We start from the raw sequence: 24,229 nt of genomic DNA on the forward strand, positions 1-24,229 counted from the left end.
TACATAGAAGTGCATCAAGACCAATCTCTCTGCAGATCACATTTGGCCCTCCAGACACCCCACTTATTCAACATGAAAGATTTCTTGCAGCAGTCCTCTCCATTCAAAGAAGGGCTCAAGAACACCCAACGAAAATTTAAGCAACACACACAAAATGCTGGTGGAATGCAGCAGGCCAGGCAGCATCTAGAGTAAGAAGTACAGTCGACGTTTCAGGTCGAGACTCTTCGTCAGGGCTAACGAAAAAAAGAGATAGTAAGAGATTTGAAAGTGGGAGGAGGAGGGAGAGACCCGAAATGATAGGAGAAGACAGGAGAGGGAGGGATGAAGCCAAGAGCTGGGAAGTTGATTGGCAAAAGGGATACAAAGCTGGAGAAGGAGTATCATGGGACAGAAGGCCTTGGAAAAAAGAGAGGAGGAGGGGAGCACCAGAGGAAGATGGAGAACAGGCAAGGAGTTATTGTGAGAGGGAAAGAAAGAAAATAAATAAATAGTTTAGAGTAAATGTCTATATAATTTATTACCTTTTTAGACAAACAGTATTTGAGGGTTTCCTCTTCAAAAAATGGAAGTTGAAGTAGAGGGGATTTAGATTCCCAAAGGCTCTGCACCAGCATCTGAGATAGCTTCATACAGTTCTCAATGGACTCCAAACGGGGAGCATGGATTCCTAACCAGAGTCAAGTTTAAAAGTGAGAAAAAAATTAAGGACTCACATTAAAATTATAAACTTCTAATATTCTTCATGAACATTCTGCATCCTAAATAAAGTTGAAGGAAACATATTTAATCTTCATTAGCATAATTAGATCACTCACCACCTCGAGTATTGGCCATCATAGTCAGCTGACATCCAACACTAATCATTTCTTGGAGGAGAGCAGGACATTTCCGTATTACAAACCAATAATCTTTTAGAAAGAAACAAATGAGTCGCAGGTAAGGAAGGTATGGTGCTGAGAAGAATATTTAAAGCTAAAACAGTTAAAATGACTTACAAAAGCAACTCAAAACATGTACCGGAAAATAAAATGCACAAATACCCACTTTCCACTAATATTTTAAAATATTGAAATTTTCAATGCAGAGAACATTGTTATACTGTATGTCAATGATTTATAAATTCAATTCCCCTTCTGCTGCATCTGTTTTCATTACCATTTGCCCTCCAAGGACAATCTAAGAATCAGAACTAGTTTTCATACATTGGGCAAGGAATTAAGTTTAACAATGATTGAAGAAATAGCTCTAAAATAACAACAGTTTCACCATTGGAAAAAAAAGTTCTATTTTTATTTCTAGTACATGGACATAATTGTTCATTCTGGGGTTAACACCACTGTGGATCCAGGGTTAGCAAGTTAGCAGGTAATAAAGACAGTGGACAGTCTACAGCTCTCAAGAAATTTTTTAGCAAATTTTGAAAAGATTATTAAAGTGTGCATGATAGATGTAATTAAATGAGTTTACTTCTGCTAATAATCTCCGAATCAGAATCTGGTTTAATATCACTCATCTTCAATTTTACCAATAAAACTGTACCAGACATATCAGGGACTATACCTTAATGTAAGGGAAGTACAGTTTATCACACTAATTCATGGAACATTATCTTTGTGATTAATAACAACATTTAGCCATGAACTGATCAGCAACCTAAATAACACCATTTTATTGGTACAGTACCGCAGCCATTAGAGGTGCTGTCTCACAGCACTAGTGATCCAGGTACAATCTTGACCACAGGTACTGTCTATGTCAAGTCAGCATGATCTTCTTGTGAGTGCAGTGATTTTCTCCCTCATCCAAAGATACTTGGCTAGGTAGGCAAATGGCCATTGTTAACTGGCCCTTGAGGTAGAATCTTGGTGAATTAAGGAAAATAGAATGCAGGGGAAAATAGCAGCAGAGAGAATAATTCTGGCATGGACTTGATGGGCCATATGGTATCCTCTCATGTTATAGAGCTATTGAAAAATTTCCAGTAGCACTTTTCCAGAAACACTCCCCAGTTTTCATAATCTCCTGCATTAATGTGACAATACTCAACTTTATGCAGAACTGATGTTGAGGATCTATTTGCACAAACCTGTCAATTCACAATACAAAAGCCTGCAAAATTAAGGCCATTACATTGTGAATTGAAGGTGAATAGTATACCTGGATTGTCAACAATGTTTTCATTTCTATTAAAATGTAAATGTAATTCACTCCCTCATTACCACCCCAACCTATTCAATTTTCTGCATATGTTTCACCTTCTTCCAAAGTTTGACAGATTTCCAGCCTGGAAAGATGTGCAAGGAGCAAAACCCTGGACTTTACACTGTATGGTAAACAAAATGGAAGTTCTTTCTTCTTCTCATTAACATTACCAAGTTCCCGAATAAGCTGCAATTTAAGAGTAAAAACTTAAGAACTTTTAATGGAACAAGGAAAAATGTGCAATCTAGATGTAAAGTTGTAATAGTTTGCCAAATACAAACATTAACATTTGAAAATCAGCATTTAATGAGGATTGTAATAACATACTTTTCACACTTGGACTTGAGCCTGTTAGTCCAAGCTAATTGAACTATTTTGAACTACCTAGACATTCTTATTCATATTCCTCTAAGCCCGAACGGAAGTAAAGCACTCCCTTCCAGTAGTACTACAGTCATAATTAACTGCAGAAAGAAAGAAAAATATCAAAAATGAGGAGCCAATTTAGGCTTTTTAGAACAATAAAAATTTTGTCTTATCTGCACTTGAGAAAACTTCCGCTTTAAATGATTCCCTTCTTCCCCTTAAGAGATAACCTAATTTTCCATTTACCACTTGGCTCTCCCCACCACTCAGTCCAGTATCACTCACTTGAGAATGAAAAGGAGAATCAAGCACAAACATAATATATCCCTACCTGAGGTATTTCAACATTGTCTGTTGGTCTCATGACTGCTTCTTTGTTATTGCGTGGATCAAACTCAAAAGCAGCTGTTAATACCATTATAAGGCCTGAAAACAAAAAAAGTGACATACATATTGTTTAGATCCAAGTCACAAGAGCAGTGTAGCAGGCAAAATTAAACTTAAATCAGGTTGAGTAGAATGAACATTCTCAATGTGTATATGACATCCTAAATTAAAGAACTCCGTACTGGTCTCAGATAAAGTAGTTCCTAATTGTGTTCTGCACCATCTTCTACTTCAAAAATTTTAGCTTATAAAAATTTAGCTAATCCTCCTTCAAATGATGCAATGATCACCGGCTCAACCACTCCAAGATAAAACGTTTCATATTCTATGCATGTATGGCTTTCCAAAGCCCTCTAGATTCTTCGTAAGAATTTTAAAGTTGTGTATCCGTCACATCTCCAACAAGATTAAAAAAACTGTTCTTTTCATTTTCACTTTCTAGTCTACCTTAAACCTTTAGAAACTCTTCTCAGGCTTCACTGCTCAAATACAAACTGTTCATTTTAAATTTTACCTCAATTATTTTTGAATCCTATATACTATACTCATGAGTATGTCTATTTTTCTTCCCAAAATGCATTCAGAATTATGCACATGAAATATCTGCCTCCTCTATTTGTTTTGTTAATCTGAAAATTCAAGGATCAAAGTAACTTTAATATCAAAGTACACATGGTACCGTATACTGCTTTGAGATTCATTTTCTTGCAGGCATTTACAGGGAAAATACAATAGCGTTTCATAAAAATCTATGCATACACAAATACTGACAAACATCCACTTGCACTAATTTTAATTTTAGAACAAAAACATTTTATTTTCTTGCACTTCTCCTGCTCTCCTTTTATCAAACCCTTTCCCCAAATGTGTTTTTTTACCTCTCCAAAAATTCAATTGGCTGCGAAAGAGTCATCTTGTTTTAACAGCTCTGTAAGATCTTGCTATCAATACGATTGATTCTGGTTAATTAGGACACATCGGGACCAGCACATTTTGGTCTAATTAAGCAGCTGCCCCCAATTAGCTGAAGTTTCATTGAAATAGTTAAAAGGTGTAAGAGGCAAACTTGTTTAATGAGTAACAATGTACTTAAATGAAATACAGAACACATTAGAAAATTATTAATACCTCTATATCACTATAAAACTATTAATTCCCAATAGTTATCGGAGGAATTCACCTGCCATGTTCTTTTGATTGACTGTAAGTGAACGAATTCATTGCAGACAATGGACTGCCTTCATATAATGCTTCCAATGATTGCATCCTCCAAATCTTCATTTTCATTGCAACATTCAAGAGATTAACTCACTGACGTAGTGAAAGTGTTTCATTTTCACCACCAACCTTTTTTGGCAACTCCAAGCCTGAATGCTTGAAACTGTGGTGACCAATACCAATCTGACTGTTTTGTTCCTTACTTCTTATCAACTATCAGTGACCAAAATCACAAGTATTTTTATAAGAAACACAAACACACGCAAAAGCTGCTATTTAAAAACTGATTGCCATGCAAGTGCACAAAACTGATACCAGTTTAGAAACTGTTTGGCAAAAGTATCTTGCCCCAATTAAGCAGTTATATGTCCTAAGTAAACAAAGTGAACCTGGCTATTTATTTTCTCAATTTAGTTTTTGCTCTTTAAGAATTGACCCATAAATGGTTGCCCCGATTAACTGATGGCCCAATTAACTGAAACGTTGTATTAAATCAACACAATAAGCTTTTAACATATTCCAAGCAACTGTTATTGATTATTCCATAGAATTCTAAATGCTAGCTAATTCCATTTTGAATTATGGATGGTAAAAGTGTCAGTGTCTCCAGTTGATAATTACTTGTAAGGTAGCCAGTTAATCAATCAATATAATTGACAGAATTACTCTACATTTTTTAAGCACATCCTTGCTACCAACATTCATAATTAAACCACAAGTCTGGGAAAACCAAAATGGCTGTGAATATTCATGCCATGAATTACATCAATGCAATTTCAGATCTTAGCCACTTCAGTTGATGCCATCATGGTTTGGCCTGCAGTGCTCACTAAGCCTCAAAGGAGAAAGTTGCTTTCCTTTCACTGAAGAAAAAGCCACCAAGAATAGGCATATCCTCACATTAAAGAATAGTTACATGCATAAGCTTAGGAGAGAAATTACCAATAATACCTCAGTGATGGGTTTTGACAGGAAAAAAAAATCAGTGCAACTGCACAAAATCAATAGAAAGTGCAGATAAAAAGCCACATGAAAACAACTTCCTGGCAGTGTGCACTGCAGAATATACCCAGGGATTCAAAAAGAGAGAAATATAACTTCAAATTGTGATGAAGAGGCAAACATTTCAAAGGTGTACAGATCAACCCAATGTACAGTGCCATTTCTTCAGTTTCACTAGGACAAAACCAAGGAACCCTACCTAACAGCACAGTTGGAATAAAACGTAGCAACTCAAGGCCATCTAACAAGAGCAGTTATGATAAAATTCATACTTAACATCTAAACTTCAAGAAAACTTGTCTCTACAATTATTTCTATTCTTTAATGATGTAACCAGCAATCAAATAAATCAAGTTAAAGCAATCAAACTTAGTTACTCACGTTTCATATTCATATTGGGGGTTCTATTCAAAAAATGCATGTACAACTGTGTTGTGTGAATAAGAATCTGGTCACCACTATATCGAACAGAACGGTACCACCATGTTCCCTTTATACATGAAGAAACAGAAAATAAGTTTAGTGTTGCACACAGACCTACTGAAAACTAGAAAAATTAAAAATGGTGTTGAGGTAGTCTGGCCTCAGATCAATAGATATTAAGCACGCAAGAGCAGATGACTTTCAAACTGAAACTAAAAACTTACCACAACCACTGGAAGAATCACCATGAATGCAAATCCATACACAGCCAAAACCTACAAAAGTTAAAGGTTTTGTATTAATTTTTAAAACTATTCAGCAAAATATTAAGTCTGTGTTAACCTTCTCAAATTACATTTAAAAAATATTTAAATTTTAAAACTAACATCTACTTGATCTTAATTAGAAAGTTCTGAGCTTCTTAGAAGATAGCACTGATAAGTGGCAACTGTGCAGCTCCACTGGGAAGCATCAAATACTCACGCTTAGGGCTCCTACAGCTGAAATTCAGTCACAGTGTTATAGTAAGCCACATCAGTTTAAGATGATTTTTAAAAATCTATCGATCTTCAAAATTAGCAGACCCAGGATGCAAATGCAGTTCCCCTTTAAGAAAATAGAAGCAGGGAAGGTGCACTAGGTTGCAGGATTGAAATGCAAAGGCTTTAGACCTACACTCCCAACTATCCTGCTAGCAAATGTAGAGTCGCTGGAAAATACAACTGAAGACCTCACAGCAAGATTACAGTTCCAGAGGAAGATCAGGGACTGCTGTGTATACTTTGCTTAATGGAAACATAGCTCACCTCCTCTATTTCAGAAGCAGCACCAATGGTGAATATGGTCAAACGCTCCTCTGCCTCCCTTACAAGGCTGCTTTGACTGGACAATACTCGGGGATTAATCTTAAAATCTGAATGAATATACCACAGTTATCACCGACTTCATCATGATCTGTGTGAATGTGTGTGCCTTCAAGAACATACTGGACATACCCAAACCAAAAGCAGTGGATGAATGAAGATATTTGTAGTCTACTGAGGGCTAGATCTGTAGTATTCAATACTGGTAATCCAACACTGTACAACAGGTCCAGATACAACTTACAGAAGACTATTTTAAGACCGAAAAAACAATTCTGATTGAAGTTAGAGACTGAATTGAAAAATGTCAGCTTTGGAAGGGTGTGCAGGGCACTACCTCTACAAGGTAAAACCTAATATCATGAAAAGCTATGATGCTTCACTCCCAATGGCTTTTTATACAGGCTTTGAAAAGAGAATTAACCTACACCTCGGCAACTCCCTGCAGCACCTGGTGACCCTGTGATCTTTGTCTCGGAAGCCGACATCAGAATATCTTTCAAGAGGGTGAACTTTCGCAAGGCATCAGACCCTGATGATGCCCTGGTAGGGCACTGAAAACCTGTGCCAACCAGCAGGCAGGAATGTTCAAGGACATCTTCAATCTCTCACTGCAGCAGTCAAAGGTTCCCACCTGCTTCAAAAGGAGACGATCATACCAGTGCCCAAGAAGGGCAGGGTGAGATACCTCAACGACTATCGCCCAGTTGCACTCAGATCTACTATGATGAAGTGCTGAGAGGTTGGTCATGGCCAGAATCAACTCCTGCTCAAGCATGGATCTCAACCTGCTACAATTTGCCTATCGCAGCAATAGGTCTACAGCAGATGCAATCTCACTGGCTCTCTACTTGGCCTTGGACATCTGGACAATTGCAATACCTGCATCAGGCTGTCATTGATTGATTACAGCTCAGCATTCAACACCACTGTATGCATGGTTCCAATCAACAAGCCCCAAAATATGGGCCTCTGTACTTCACTGCAAATGGATCCTTAACTCATGGGTGTCAACATCTCTAAAGATCTATCCTGGGCTCAACATATTGATGCAATTACAAAGAAGCATGACAGTGACTGTATTTTATTAGGAGATTGAGGAGACTTAGTATATCACCGACACATGCAAATTTATATAAATGTATCACAGAGATCACTGTTAAATCACTGTCTGGTATGGAGGGACCAATGCACAGGATTGAAAATGGCAGCAAAAAGTTGCCAACTCAGCCAACTCCATCCTAAGCACTTGACCTCCCCAGTATTGAGAACACCCTCAAAAGGCAATGCCTCAAAAAGATGGCATCCATCATTAAGGACACCTATCACTCAGGATATGCCCTCTTCTCATTGCTATAGAAAGGAAGGACATAAGCCGGGAAGATGTGGAATCGATATGGGTAGAGCTGCATAACACTATGGGGCAGAAAACGCTGGTGGGAGTTGTGTACAGGCCACCTAACAGTAGCAGTGAGGTCGGGGACGGTATTAAACAGGAAATTAGAAATGTGTGCAATGAAGGAACAGCAGTTATAATGGGTGACTTCAATCTACATGTAGATTGGGTGAACCAAATTGGTAAAGGTGCTGAGGAAGAGGATTTCTTGAAATGTATGCGGGATGGTTTTTTGAACCAACATGTCGAGGAACCAACTAGAGAGCAGGCTATTCTAGACTGGGTTTTGAGCAATGAGGAAGGGTTAATTAGCAATCTTGTCGTGAGAGGCCCCTTGGGTAAGAGTGACCATAATATGGTGGAATTCTTCATTAAGATGGAGAGTGACATAGTTAATTCAGAAACAAAGGTTCTGAACTTAGAGGGGTAACTTTGAAGGTATGAGACGTGAATTAGCTAAGATAGACTGGCAAATGACACTTAAAGGATTGACGGTGGATATGCAATGGCAAGCATTTAAAGATTGCATGGATGAACTACAACAATTGTTCATCCCAGTTTGGCAGAAGAATAAATCAAGGAAGGTAGTGCACCCGTGGCTGACAAGAGAAATTAGGGATAGTATCAATTCCAAAGAAGAAGCATACAAATTAGCCAGAAAAAGTGGCTCAGCTGAGGACTGGGAGAAATTCAGAGTTCAGCAGAGGAGGACAAAGGGCTTAATTAGGAAGGGGAAAAAAGATTATGAGAGAAAACTGGCAGGGAACATAAAAACTGACTGTAAAAGCTTTTATAGATACGTAAAAAGGAAAAGACCGGTAAAGACAAATGTAGGTCCCCTACAGACAGAAACAGGTGAATTGTTTATGGGGAGCAAGGACATGGCGGACCAATTGAATAATTACTTTGGTTCTGTCTTCACTAAGGAGGACATAAATAATCTTCCAGAAATAGTAGGGGACAGAGGGTCCAGTGAGATGGAGGAACTGAGCGAAATACATGTTAGTAGGGAAGTGGTGTTAGGTAAATTGAAGGGATTAAAGGCAGATAAATCCCCAGGGCCAGATGGTCTGCATCCCAGAGTGCTTAAGGAAGTAGCCAAAGAAATAGTGGATGCATTAGTGATAATTTTTCAAAACTCGTTAGATTCTGGACTAGTTCCTGAGGATTGGAGGGTGGCTAATGTAACCCCACTTTTTAAAAAAGGAGGGAGAGAGAAACCGGGGAATTATAGACCGGTTAGCCTAATGTCAGTGGCGGGGAAACTGCTAGAGTCAGTTATCAAAGATGTGATAACAGCACATTTGGAAAGCGGTGAAATCATCGGACAAAGTCAGCATGGATTTGTGAAAGGAAAATCATGTCTGATGAATCTCATAGTATTTTTTGAGGATGTAACTAGTAGAGTGGATAGGGGAGAACCAGTGGATGTGGTATATTTGGATTTTCAAAAGGCTTTTGACAAGGTCCCACACAGGAGATTAGTGTGCAAACTTAAAGCACACGGTATTGGGGGTAAGGTATTGATGTGGATGGAGAATTGGTTAGCAGACAGGAAGCAAAGAGTGGGAATAAACGGGACCTTTTCAGAATGGCAGGCAGTGACTAGTGGGGTATCGCAAGGCTCAGTGCTGGGACCCCAGTTGTTTACAATATATATTAAAGACTTGGATGAGGGAATTAAATGCAGCATCTCCAAGTTTGCGGATGACACGAAGCTGGGCGGCAGTGTTAACTGTGAGGAGGATGCTAAGAGAATGCAGGGTGACTTGGATAGGTTGGGTGAGTGGGCAAATTCATGGCAGATGCAATTTAATGTGGATAAATGTGAAGTTATCCACTTTGGTGGCAAAAATAGGAAAACAGATTATTATCTGAATGGTGGCTGATTAGGAAAAGGGGAGGTGCAACGACACCTGGGTGTCATTATACACCAGTCATTGAAAGTGGGCATGCAGGTACAGCAGGCGGTGAAAAAGGCGAATGGTATGCTGGCATTTATAGTGAGAGGATTCGAGTACAGGAGCAGGGAGGTACTACTGCAGTTGTACAAGGCCTTGGTGAGACCACACCCAGAGTATTGTGTGCAGTCTTGGTCCCCTAATCTGAGGAAAGACATTCTTGCCATAGAGGGAGTACAAAGAAGGTTCACCAGATTGATTCCTGGGATGGCAGGACTTTCATATGAAGAAAGACTGGATGAACTGGGCTTGTACTCGTTGGAATTTAGAAGATTGAGGGGGGATCTGATTGAAACGTATAAGATCCTAAAGGGATTGGACAGGCTAGATGCAGGAAGATTGTTCCGGATGTTGGGGAAGTCCAGAACGAGGGGGTCACAGTTTGAGAATAAAGGGGAAGCCTTTTAGGACTGAGATTAGGAAAAACTTCTTCACACAGAGAGTGGTGAATCTGTGGAATTCTCTGCCACAGGAAACAGTTCATTGGCTATATTTAAGAGGGAGTTAGATATGGCCCTTGTGGCTAGGGGGATCAGAGGGTATGGAGGGAAGGCTGGTGCAGGGTTCTGAGTTGGATGATCAGCCATGATCATACTGAATGGCGGTGCAGGCTCGAAGGGCCGAATGGCCTACTCCTGCACCTATTTTCTATGTTTCTACCATCAAGGTGGTGGTACAAGGGCCTGAAGGCAACACATTCAACTTTTCAGGGACAGCTTCTTCCTCTCCATCACCAGATTTCTGAATGGACAATGAACCCAATTACATGACCCCACTTTTCTTTTCACTTTATTTTTTGCACTACTATTTAATTTAGATATACATTTCTTATTGTAATTTAGTTTGTATTATTTATTGCAATGTACTGCTGTCGCAAAGCAACAAATTTCACGACATATACAGTTATATTAAACCTGATTTTGATTCTATTAGGCTGCAATTGAGACCTAGTGCTCATTTGCACCCAATTCAACTGATTCAACTGACACACAAGTCCACAATCACTTCAAACGCATCCACATGCATAATCAAACTAATACAATTTTGGGTAATGAGCATTTACTTCAACTGAGATACGAACACAAACTAGAAAGTTCACTCTTTACCACCCAACAACTTTCTCTTTCACTTCCTAAAAATTATTTTCAGAATATCCTTGTTTTTAATTATTTAATTCTGCTTTTCCAAACCATGCAATAATTTCTCATTGCAGATACGTAAATACAAATGCCTAAATTCAAATCTTACTATGTAACAATGACAAAAGGCACATGAGATGGCTGTTTGGATTCTTTTGTCATGATTGACTAGCCATAACTCCTTGAAGGAAACAAGTCTCACAAAGTGCATAAATAAAACCAAAAATTGTTTAGAAAAACTCTGCAGGTCAGACCACATGTGTGGAGAAAGAAATAATTTACATTTCAGGTCCAGAACCCTTCAGAACTGGGAAAGACAGAAAAGTTATTTTTCAGTCGTAAAGAAGGTTGAAGAGATGGTCAAAACAAAGGGACTATGAAAGGGTGAGACCAAATGAGTGAATGTAGCAGGAGTTGTAGCATTTAACTTCAGATGTTTCTTGATCTATGCTGCCCAAATGATGACTGGCTGAAATGGCTCAATACAGATATGAAAGGTACCAGAACTTAGAAAACTAAATCCTGAGCGTTGCAATATGCCTGAACAGAAAATTAAGTGCTGTTACTCACACTTTGAGGTCAATCTATAAAAAGGAAGGAGATTACAGGAAAAATTCAAAGGGAATGGGATGATGAGTGAAAATAGTAGACAACTGAAGATCAGGATGATTGCTGTGGACTGAACACCGTAGAAGTACTCACGCAATCCACATTTGTTTTCTCCAATTTAGAGAAACCTCAGTGAACATCACATGCAGTTCTCAAGACAGAAGGTGCAAGCAAACTGTTGTTTCACTTGGAAGGACTGTTGGCAGGAAGAACCAAATGTACAGGTGTTGTATGGGAAAGGCCATAACAAAGGAGAGCTACATACACGAGGACAGAAGAGTGAACCTGGGTGTCACAAAGGGAATGATCTCTTTGAAATACAAAAGGGAAGAAGAGGAGAATAAGTGTCTAGTGTCACAATCATGTGGAGTTAAATGCTGAACATATTTATTATTCATTCAAATCCATCTTTGCAAATAGATGAATGAATTATTAACCATTCAATTCTACATACCAACATGGAGTTCTTCTGATCTACGATCCAAGAAGGAAGGGCTATACCAAAAGTTGTAGCTGAAACAAAAAAAGTTATTGCTGTTTATTTAGTTATGCAAGACAACCCCATGAAATGTGATCATGGCAGTGTGCGGGAGTACAATGGTACCTCATTTAACACTTAGAATGCATTTGCAGAAATAACAATATTAGCACTTTACTGACAGACTGATGTGGCCGGAAAACAGTGCAAATCCCTACCCTCTGCACAGCTGTACCAGGAACCTGATCAAGTCCTCAGCTAACACTAATGCTCTTGCAGCAATAAAACAATTAGCAATAACACTGCTGCATAGCCAAGCACAAGGCAAATGACCGAGACAATGTAGAGAACCTATGAAAGCTGGGATAATGTACTTTAAGCAGGTATGCCGTACGTTAACAGAAAGCTCAGTTTTAGTTTATCATAAACATAATTTCCTGCTAGACGTATTGGAGGATGCTTTGACTACAGATTTTTCCCAAGTCCACAGGCTTCTCAACGATGATAAGGTGCACTTAGGTACAATGAAAAACTTTTACATACGGATAAGAGTTCACCACATCAATACATTGCAGTAATACAAGGGAAAAGCAGTAACAGAATGCAGTATTTAGAGTTACTGATAAGGGGGTGAAAGACCATGACAAGATAGATTATGAAATCAATAGCCCATCTTATCGTCTTAGAGGTTGGTTTCATAGTCTTATAACAGGGATAAAAGCTGTCCAAGCTAGGTGGTTTAAGCTTTCACGCTTTTGTATCTTCTGCCAAATTGGGGGATGGGGGTTGGAGTTGGAGAAGAGGGCTTTGATTATATGGGCTGCTTTTCCAACAGTGATAAAAGTAGACAGGGTTAATGGAAGGAAGACTTGTTTTTGAGATGCACTGGGTTGTGTCCACAAAACTGCAGTTTCTTGTGTTGTGGGCCAATGAAGAATGTCAAATCTCCTTAGCCTCCTGCAGAAATAGAAACATTGGATGCTTTCTTGCGTCACGGAAGAGAATGCTCCTGCTGCAGATGAACAATTATTAATCAACACTTGGCAAAGTCACTGCAATCATTTTGCCCCAAAGAAGTTAATTTCTATTCACATTAGCTATGGCACCTCAAGAGAATCAAAAGTCTATTTAAATCACAGATACACAACTGTACTAAACATACTGCAATAACTAGGTTTGCATCGGAAGCCTTTTGGAAGGTCTCAAGATCAGATGAGACACAAGGTTACCCCCAGTTCAGGGGGTAAGTTCACATCACAATTAATTAACAATTTCAGTTCAAACAAGGTGAAAATAGTTCAAAATTGAAAATCCAAATCAAGACACTCATTTGAAAAGCTGGTGTTCTTCACAGCTTAGAGATTCTGAACATTTCTGGGGTACAGTGGAAAAAATATCAAGGTGGTTCCACACATCCTGTATCTGAACCTGGTACCAACTATTCTAGAGCCCTTTTTCAATTGATAATATCCCATGTTTCAAAGAGCAAAAAATTAATTTTTAATGCCAAATTGGTGAGCGTCTTGTGCATACACCTTCATCCATGATTCAATATCAGAGAATTTAACCCAGGGAAAAGGAATCAGAAATGAGTGACACATCTTTAAGTGAGAGAGGAAAGATTTAAAAGCAACTCGAGGGCAACATCTTCACAGATGTTGCATATATACCTACTTGTTTGAACTGAAATTGCCAGAGGAAGTGGTTGAAGAAGGTTCAATAACAATATTTAATAGACAGTTGGACAGGTACATGGATAAGAAAGGCTCTTTAGGGTATGATCCAAATGCAAGCAAATGGAACGAGCTTGGCATCTTGGTTGACATTGACAAGTTGGGCTGAAGGGTCTGTTTTGGTGTTGTATTACTCCATGACAATACAAAGTTGGGACTTTATAAGGCGTTGGTCAAACCACATTTGGAGTAATGTGAGCAGCAAGGATATGCTGGCACTGGAGAGGGGTTGGAGGAGGCTTATAAGAATGAACCCAGGAATGAAAGGGTTAACTTATGAGGAGCATTTGATGACTCTAGGCCTGTACTTGCTGGAGTTTGGATGAATGAGGAGGATCTCACTGAAACCTACCAACTATTGAAAGGCCTAAATAGACTGGACATGGAGAGGATGGTTCAAATAGTGGCTAAGTCTAGGGCCAGAGAGCACAGCAAAATAGAAGGTAGTCCCTTTAGAACAGAGATGAGGAATTTCTTTAGCCAGAAAATGGTGATTCTCTGAATTCATTGCCACCAACAGCTGTGGAGGCCACGTCATTGGGAATACTTAAAGTAGAGGCTGATAGGTTCTTGATCAAAGGTGTCAAAAATTACAAGATAATGGGATTGAGGGGGATAAAAATCAGCCATGATTGATTGGTGGAGAGACTCGATGGGTCAAATAGCCTAATTCTTCCCCATGCTGTATTATCTCATATAGCCAGCTACTGGGAAATTCATAATTCTAGACAGAACTAGAAAGAAATTTCTTTTAAAAAGAAAAATGAAATGAATTTTCCAAATATAAATTTGCAGATATAATGAAACAAAGTGGCTAAACAAGAGGAGCAGAGGGATCTGGGGGTACATGTCCACAGATCCCTGAAAGTTGCCTCACAGGTGGATAGGGTGGTTAAGAAAGCTTATGGGGTATTAGCTTTCATAAGTCGAGGGATAGAGTTTAAGAGTCGCGATGTAATGATGCAGCTCTATAAAACTCTGGTTAGGCCACAATTGGAGTACTGTGTTCAGTTCTGGTCGCCTCACTATAGGAAGGATGTGGAAGCATTGGAAAGGGTACACGGGAGATTTACCAGGATGCTGCCTGGCTTAGAGAGTATGCATTATGATCAGAAATTAAGGGAGCTAGGGCTTTACTCTTTGGAGAGAAGGAGGATGAGAGGAGACATGATAGAGGTGTACAAGATAATAAGAGGAATAGATAGAGTGGATAGCCAGCGCCTCTTCCCCAGGGCACCACTGCTCAATACAAGAGGACATGGCTTTAAGGTAAGGGGTGGGAAGTTCAAGGGGGATATTAGAGGAAGGGTTTTTACTCAGAGAGTGGTTGGTGCGTGGAATGCATTGCCTGAGTCAGTGGTGGAGGCAGATACACTAGTGAAGTTTAAGAGACTACTAGACAGGTATATGGAGGAATTTAAGGTGGGGGCTTATATGGGAGATAGAGTCTGAGGGTCGGCACAACATTGTGGGCCGAAGGGCCTGTACTGTGCTGTACTATTCTACGTTCTATTAAAATACCTTGTGGCCCATCTGGATTGCCATATTCTTCCCAATTTTTACGAGATTCTTCATCTGTTAAGCTGAAAGAAAATTAGATTAATACTAAACAATAAAATCATTAACACTCCTAAGATAAAAGAAAAGCAGTTATAAGTTTGGCTATAATTAATGTGATTGCAATGAAATTCAGGTTTTAACCTTTGACATGATGATCAGACTTCACTGTTAACTCAGCATAGCAGGTAACTTCTGTACAGACCAATCAGCACATTAACAGAAGATAGATCTAGCTAAAATATCTTTTTTTTAAATGACCGAATAACTGCAATATACGTATTGAACTATACAGTCATGAATAATGAAGCTCAAAATGAAGTTTATCAAAAAACCTCTTCATAAGCAAGAGCTTCAATATCTCAATTACTTAAAAGAATATCTAATTTAATATTAAACTTAGAATCTTTGCTAAAAGCATTTTTGACAATGCATAATGAATAAAGTATTAAGATCCAAATCACAAACTTTCAGAAAACAGGTTTTTGGAAAGCAAATTCTGAAACACTATTAAAAATTCTGCGACTTATTCTTTGGTTACATTATAATAATACTTCCACAAGAGTTGAACCAGCTAGTAATGTCACAGGTAACAGCAGTACTATATACAATTATATAAAATAGTACTACATAATAGTCAACAAAATACTATAACCGTTGACCAGCAAATTCAATATTTAGGATTGCCCAACAGTCAAAACATAACTGCAGTTCTATTCAGCAAGAAAAGGGCAAAGTACATAGAACCAATCAATAATTCAAGTGGAGTGCTTTTAATACTGATTTACCAATTCCAAGAGCAATCCCAAATTCTAGATGGAATCAGAGTTAAATAATTCTGCAATTGATCAACAATGACCAAAAAAATCCTCCAAACATTGTCCTACATGGTTTTTTTGGCCTGACCTACAAGTGATTTACAAAGGCTACTACCATTTTCATAAGGATAATAGGAATCGACAGTTAAGTACAGTCTGTCTGGCATCGTAAACTGAATTCAAAAGCATAACAACAGGTCTGAGTAATAGCCACAATATGAGCATTTCATTCCCTGCTTTTGTATTTGAAGACACACTTACGCAGCATACGCTTTCGCAATCCTCATGAATAGGACTTCATCGCCTCCTTTATCTGGGTGATGTTTAAGTGACAACTGACGGTACTGTTTTTTGATTTCTGCCACAGAGGCTCCCTAAGTTACAAAAAGGGCCATTATTTATTTATTGAAATACCCAGTTATCTAACACGTTCTTAACCAAATAATTATGAACTTCTGGATATATAATTCAGAACTGTGAGTTGTGCATTTCAGATCTAAGGAAATCATTGTTTTTCATCAAGAGTTTTGATTCAAGCTTCAAAGATGTTAAATTTATGCACATGCTTTTTGTACATCTACAATGTATCACTATTTTTATATTAGAGCATGCACCTCCCTGTGGCCAAAACTGTGTAAAAGTCCAGTCTGCTATGAGCAGTTAAAATAATCTGGTCACGTAAACTTTCAAATTCCACAGTACCAGTTGCTGAAGATAAAAACTGTCATAAAAATGAGAAAGTCTGCAGATGCTGGAAATCTGAAGCCTGACCTGCTGAGTTCCTCCAGCATTTTGTGTGTGTTACTGTATGTCATTGCTGGCTGTCATGGAACAACCATTGTTCTATTTGAATATTTCAGAGTTAGAGTATAGTTTTTAAATGTAACTTTAATTTTCATGGTGATCTATCACATTTTAGAAATTGTTATGCTTCATGAAAGTATGGTTTTGGAAGTTATATTGATATTATGCAGGCAAAGATGAAAGCCAATTTGTGCACGACAAAATCTGGTAAAACACTAGAGGTAAATGACAAACTGAACAATTCTTTTGCTTTCTTCTATGAAGATAGATGCAAAGTAATTTAATTCCTCTGTCCGTTCTTTGTTTCTATTTAGTACCCCACTTAAACATCTCATTCCCTCACACTCCAGCTACTGCCACATTCCAACCCTCAATCCCAGCTCCTACTACCATCAGAATAAAATAAGTTCTGTCTGATTGGGAGAACACATTGAAAAGTAACTTGCTGGGTAGATAATGTCAGCATTTTTATAGAAATAATGAATAAATTACGAAGTATTCACTCATGGCAGAAAAAAAAAACTCAAGAGAAAACAAAATTTATCTGAACTAGAGAAATAAAGAGACTTAAATCAAAAAAGGCTCAGAAAGTTGTTGGAAAAAAACAGGAAGCCTGAGAACTTGCAGCATTTTGTAACTCAAAGGAGGACCAATATATTGATAAATATGGTACATTAGAATATGAGAGTGGACTGCTGGGAAACAAAAATATCATAAAAGTGGGGGGGGGGGGGGAGACCAGTGAGCACAAATGTGGGGTTATGACAAGACAGGGGCTAGAGAATTTATAATGGGGAATGGCAGAGCAATTAAGTTACTTTGCAGCTGTATCCACAGCAGATGCCTTAAACTTAATGAGCATATTAGAGAATCAAGAGTAAAATGAGAATGGAATGAAAGAGGGACTTGATGGGCCGGACGGCCTGGTTCTGCTACTGTGCCTTACGGAGAACGACTAAGAGAAGAAACTATTATTGAATAAATTAGAACGAGGAAAGTCAGTGAGCTTTAAAATGGAAAAATCCTATGGATTCCCATATCTCAGAGACCTAAACAGATAGTATATGCTCTAGCTGCCATTAATCAGAGTTCTGGAAATATTCCTGAGATTATGGGACACAAATTATATGTTGTTATTGAAGAAAGGAATTGAAGAAAAACAACCACTGAGCTATTAGGCTATCAGTGGTAGAGAAAGTTAGGAATCTATAAAGATGTAATAGTACTCTTCAAAGAATTATAGGAATGTGCAAGGTCAAAATAAATTTTAAAAACCATATGTGACTAATCTATTGGAGTTCTTGATTATCTGACTTGTTGAACAAATAAAGAACAAATGGATGTGGTACACTTGGATTTTGGAAAGGTTTTTTACTAATGTCCCACACAGGAGGTTGGCCAATATGATAGGAGAACATGCCATTGGCATTTATATACTAACATGGATAGAAAATTGGTTATCAGACAAAAAAAAACTATGAACGGGATTTTAAAAAGATCCTTCTCATGCTAGCTGGCTGTGACTTGTGGGGTAAGATGGGGATCAGCACTTATGCCCCAGCTATTTACAGTTTATGCCAAAAATTTGGCTGAGTAGACAGGTTTCCTAGTATTGGGCAGATTGTGAGCAAACAGCAGGATGCAAAGAGACTCCAAAGGGCTGAATGGATGGATATAAGCTGAGTAAGTGGGTGAGATCTGCATAGATGCAATATACAGTGGGGAAAAATAATGAGGTTATCCATTTTAGAGCATTTTAACACCAATTCTCCTTTAGTTCAGAGATTTGTGTATGTATCCAAGTCTCTGAAGGCCTACATGCAAATGTAGCAAACAATTACAAATACAAATAACGCTACCCTTAATAACCAGACGGTTTGATTACATAATTAAGACCTCTGATTGCAACTGCACAAAGCCTTGCTGACAGTACAAATGGAATATTATACCTTTCGTATTAATGCCAAATAACAAATGCATTTGACAAAGGTAGATTCATTACATTGGTGACCATATAAAGGGTTGAACACCGAGACTGTATTCTCCAGAGTTTAACAGAATGAAAGATTTCTCTGAATCCTACAAAATTGTTCAAGAGCATGACACGTTAGATGAAAGCAGGATGAAGAGTCCAGGACTTAAGAGTCAGTTTGACAATAAAAGTGTAAGCCGGGGTGGCAAATCCATGGCATGTATGCCCAAGATGCTACACTCAAAATTTTGTTAGCATGCAGTGAAGCACTTTGATTCTTTAAACCCCACAAATAAAACACTTTTTTTTAAAATTGTCTTTTTGAAAAGATTGATAATGATAATTGAGGTTTTCTAAAATGCTTTACCAATTTCAATTTGTCTGTTACAATTCTATTAATAATAAACCAATGAATATATGTAAATTAGTAACAGGGCTCAAACTTTTTCCTTTTAGCACTGAGGTGAGGAAATATTTCATTGCTCTGCTCCAGAGGCTCAGTCATTGAATTCATTCAAAACAGATTGACAGATTTCTGGACATTAAGTGAATCGTCAATGAGAGTGCTGAGAAACAGCACCAATATTTCTCAGCCATAATCTTTACAAGTGGTGGAATGGGCTCCAGGGGCTGGATTTCCTGCTCCTGCTAATGTTTCATACTACCAATTAAAATCCAACATTAAATCCAAAATAAGTATTTTAGAGACAGTTTCTAGTTCACTGAGAGAATTTTAATTTAGTGCTGGTATGCTCAGCACTAAAAGATAGAATGCTTGATCCTAAACTAAATTTGGTCAGTCTTCCCAACGTGCTCAATGGTGTGCCATGTAAATTAATATACCAAGTGTTGAAATGATACTAATTAAAACCGACCCCACCTTCTCACATTAAGCTACAGCCCTTTAGACTACCTGCCAATTTGAAAACTTATTTTCAAGGATGTATACTTTCATGCATTTTCATTCAGCAAATGATTAGATGTACAAATTAGAGTAGTTGATACTAATTGTAGATCTAAATATAAAGGACTTGAAGCATTTATCTCAACATGAAAAAGCAAAACTCAGTGGAACCTGCAACCATGATTTGCTCAACTTTAACCTCAGAAGACCTTTTGAAATCTTTGATTTTTTTTTTTGTAATCTTTGTCCTCACATTTGTTAATGAACAAATATTACCCCATTTTGAAAGATAACTTCAGGTTGGTACCATTATCAAAAGGAAAGCGTATACAATTCCCACTAAAAAACACAGGCGGTGATAAATGGGGTTTTATGCAATTCCATTAAACACCTTGGCATGGTCTACCAGTCTAAGGAGCCTGAGATGGAGTACTCATTATGTAGAAAGAGAATCTTGAATCACAGCTGCTCTCACAATCCTCAATAAATAATAGATTGATCACAGAATGGAGCAAGAATACAGACTGGAATTGAGGGGGACAGCAAGTTCAAGTAAAACCCTCAGTAGTATAAAAATATAACTGTTGCTGGACTGAAATCATGGTAGTTATGGTTACTTACAGGATCTACCCCAAGCACTTCATAAGGGTTGTATTCTTTTTCTCTGTTCTCTATTATAGAGACTTTGTATAAAAGACAGCAAAGTAATATCCATCCAGAAACCAGTCCTATTTTTCTGTTAAAGAGAAAATAAAGTTATGGTATTTGCAGACATTAATTTAAAATATTTTAAAAAGCCATTAATAAAACTCTTGATTTAAACACAGATGACTTTGCTAGCATTCACATTTCAACTCTTACTGCCAATTAGATATTGCTGGGCTCTTCACTTCAACCATCGTTGCAGCTTGATTCTACTTGTTACTGCAGGGGGTTATCTTATGAGTCCTACAGCACACAAGCAGGCTCTTTGGTCACCACGTCTATGCCATCCATCAATACTAGTCCCATCTTCCAGTATCTGGGTTATATGGGAGGCAGGGTTTGAGGGTTGGCACAACATTGTAGGCTGAAGAGCCTGTACTGTGCTCTACTATTCTATGTTCTATTTGGTCATTAGCCTTCTATTCAATTACGATGTTTCTTAAATATTGTAAGGATCTCTTCCTGCACCATCTCCTCAGGCAGTGTGTCCCAGTTAGAGCAAGTAGATTGTAACTATAATGTCTAGAGGTAGAAAGGTGAAATATAAAATTTAGAGGGGGTTTGAAAGGTTGATACTGTGAGGATATTTCCTTGGGAATTCCAGCAATAGGGACTACATCTTACTCAAGAGTGAGAAGAGAAGCAATCCCTCCAGAAGTCTGTGAATATCTGTCAATGCAGATGAAATCACTGAATATAATCAAAACATAACAGATAAACTTCACACTAGAGAAATCAAGGATTTATATGAATTAGGCAAGAAAATGAAGTCAAGCCCATCAGTTGTATCAGCCATGATCGAATTAAATAGCAATTGGATCTAATACTTACCCTTTTTTTTTTAAAAGAAGTTTTTATGAACCATAAGATTGTAAAGAACACTTAATATCCTCTCAAACAAGCAGCTGAGATTTATTACCATCTCATTTAACAGGCTTAGTGGGCAAAATTTCCTCCATTTTCACTATAATGCTCATATAATTCAAAAACTATTTCATCACACAAAAGTTAAATTCTCCAATAGTTTCAAATAAATAGTTTTAAATTAACAGTACCTATTAGTCCAGTTTCTCTTCTGACAAAACAAAGGCACTTAGAAATTAATGCACATCAGTGATTTTTCCAGATTTTATATCTTGGAACCAATGTAGCACAAGATGTATCTAGGTAAAATCACAATAAACAGGATACTGGGTACAGTACATCACAAAGTTACTCTCAACCACAGGCACAGCCTTTCATTCACTCTTATGTATGCCTATTGTAGCAACTATGCCCCACTTGACTCCCGTTTGTCTAGAGTAATCTGGCGTTGACCCCGCCAACTCTGTAATTGCATTGGTGGGATACTGTGTGATTGCACCCAGGTACAAGCCAACGACATAAGATATCAGACGGTACAAAATAGACAAGTAAATGATTCCACTTTATAATTATTTTTCAGTGATGGGTTAGTAGAAACAAATAAAATAAGGGCGCCAAATCAATAAATTTTATCAGTTCTGTGCACAAATAATTCATTGGAGCTCACGAAATTCGGTATCCATTCCTCCCCTCGATCTCCTCCAAACTCTGTCAACCCTCGGCTGGGATTGCTCATGGTGATCTACCAGAGCGCTCAACTCACGCCCGACCTCTTCTCTTCTCTTCCACCAAAAGCCCGCACTTCATCCCCCGGTTCCCACACATACAGATAGAATAACACGACTTCCATTGGCTAGCAAATGAATACAAGTCCCGCTATCACTAATTTTAACCCAAACATGCCGCTACAGAGAACCCCTTACTCAGCAGTTAACAGTACAGAGAAGCCATTTTGTCAGCCTTAACAATTAACATTATAACGAGTATTACTGAGAACCCTACATTCTCCCCCCACCGAATTTAGTCATACCCTCATGACATTCAAATAATTTGCCATTCCTTCCTGCAGAAGACAAAGCCCAATCCAAGTGCAGAAAGCAGTGACGTAGCTCCCTAAAACAGTGGAGACCACACCCTGTTCCATGCTACATAGGCCAACCTCTCTCGGGGGGTTCCTACTTCTCTGAGACCTGCGTACCCCCCACCTTCTAACTCTTCCACCTCAGACACTACAGGGTACCCTTTGGAGCGACGTGGTGAACCCTCCCGCGAGCAGTCACTCAAACCCCTCTGCACCCCAGAACCATCTGGCTCTCGTTCAGGCCCCACATTCTCTCCTTCAGCGCCCTGCGGTACCACCAACTGCCCATCACTAACCACACCCCCCCCTTACCCCGTCTAACCCAGTGGGGGCAGGGCCAGGAGTCTCCTCCTCCATCACGGGGGTATCAGCGAATGGCAATGGGTACCAATCGTCCAAATCATCATCCTCCGAATCAGTATCCCCCACAGTGGCTGGGCCCAGGCCTGTCTCTTCCGGGGTGGGCTTTTCTGTCGCTCCAACCTTGCACTAGGTGCAGCCGCCGCGTCAGGCTCCTGCTCTACCTGCACATCTTGCCCCAGGGGCAACAGGTGATTCCGATGGAGAATCTTGACAGGCCCCTTTCCATCCTCGGGCCGCATCCGGAAGACCAGTAAGTTTGGCATCTGACTCTCCACCACATAGGGCACGGCTGCCCAGCGATCAGCCAACTTGTGCTTTCCAGGTAATCACATTCCTTAAGAGGACTTGGTCTCCCAGTAAGAGTTGAGAGAACTTTACTTTCTGGTTATACCTCTTATTTCCCCAATTCTGCCTGGTGGCTGCCTCCCCAACCAATTCATAAGAACCTTTTCAGCTCTCTCCTCATATCAGACACATATTGAAATGGGTTTTGCCTTCTCCACCTGTGTCACCTCGCTGAGCAGTGGCCACTTCCCCAGGGCTTAACTCTGGCAGCTGCGTGGTCTTCAGAGCAGTCAGGTCACAGTAAACTAGGGGTAGGGCGTCATTGGATACCCCCAATGAGTCCACTGCGTGATCTGGCCTCTCCTGCAAGGTGATAGCAAACTAACACGACCTTCACCCCGGATGCAGGAACGCTCTCCCATTCCTCGTCCCTCTCCAGTTCCTCATGCCTCCGTTGGGACAGAGCATCGACATTGACGTTCCGGCTCCCCGGCCAGTACTTTAGGCTGAAATCATATACAGGTGCCCCCCGCTTTTCCAACATTCGCTTTATGAAACCTCAGTTACGAAAGACCTACATTAGTTCCCTGTTTTCGCTAACAGAAGGTGTTTTCACTGTTACGAAAAAAGGCAGCGGGCGAAAAAAGCAGCGGCAGTAAAAGGCAGCACACAAAAAAAAAATCAGCGCGTGCCCCGAGCAGCCGCTCTCCCCCGGATTCGGAACTGCATTCTCACCAGCATTGCTTAAACACATGCCTGTGAGCAGAAATTTGCAAGATGAGTTCTAAGGTATCGGAAAAGCTTGAAAGAGCTCACAAGGGTGTTACACTTAGCGTAAAACTAGACATAATTAAGCGTTTCGATTGTGGCAAACGAAGCAAGGACAAAGTGAGTTTGCCTTGTGGAAGTTGACGAAGATGATGTTGAAGAGGTTTTGGCATCTCATGACCAAGAACTGATAGACGAAGAGCTGACGCAATTGGAAGAGAAAAGGATTACAAATGAAACCGAATGCAGTAGTGAACGGACCGAAAGTGAAGTCGTCCAGGAACTGCACGTGAAGCAACTGCGTGAGATTTTCGCTGCAATGATAAAG

The 24,229-nt window shown here is 39.1% G+C and overlaps 1 protein-coding gene across 1 annotated transcript in view; it reads right to left on the minus strand.

Moving 5' to 3' along the window:
• The window catches only part of sec63 (SEC63 homolog, protein translocation regulator), a 107,088-nt gene that overhangs the window by 34,874 nt on the left and 47,985 nt on the right, over positions 1-24,229 (minus strand). Inside the window, exons 3-12 of the mRNA XM_072246140.1 lie at positions 20,457-20,571; positions 16,417-16,529; positions 15,302-15,363; positions 12,024-12,082; positions 5,826-5,876; positions 5,560-5,668; positions 2,903-2,997; positions 2,259-2,391; positions 819-911; positions 525-670 (exon numbers count right to left, since the gene is read on the minus strand). Of these exons, the coding sequence (XP_072102241.1) occupies positions 525-670; positions 819-911; positions 2,259-2,391; positions 2,903-2,997; positions 5,560-5,668; positions 5,826-5,876; positions 12,024-12,082; positions 15,302-15,363; positions 16,417-16,529; positions 20,457-20,571 (976 nt within the window). The remainder of the gene's footprint in view (positions 1-524; positions 671-818; positions 912-2,258; positions 2,392-2,902; positions 2,998-5,559; positions 5,669-5,825; positions 5,877-12,023; positions 12,083-15,301; positions 15,364-16,416; positions 16,530-20,456; positions 20,572-24,229) is intronic.

The sequence above is a fragment of the Mobula birostris genome, chromosome 2 (assembly GCF_030028105.1).
Source record: "Mobula birostris isolate sMobBir1 chromosome 2, sMobBir1.hap1, whole genome shotgun sequence".
NCBI classification, from domain to species: Eukaryota; Metazoa; Chordata; class Chondrichthyes; order Myliobatiformes; family Myliobatidae; genus Mobula; species Mobula birostris.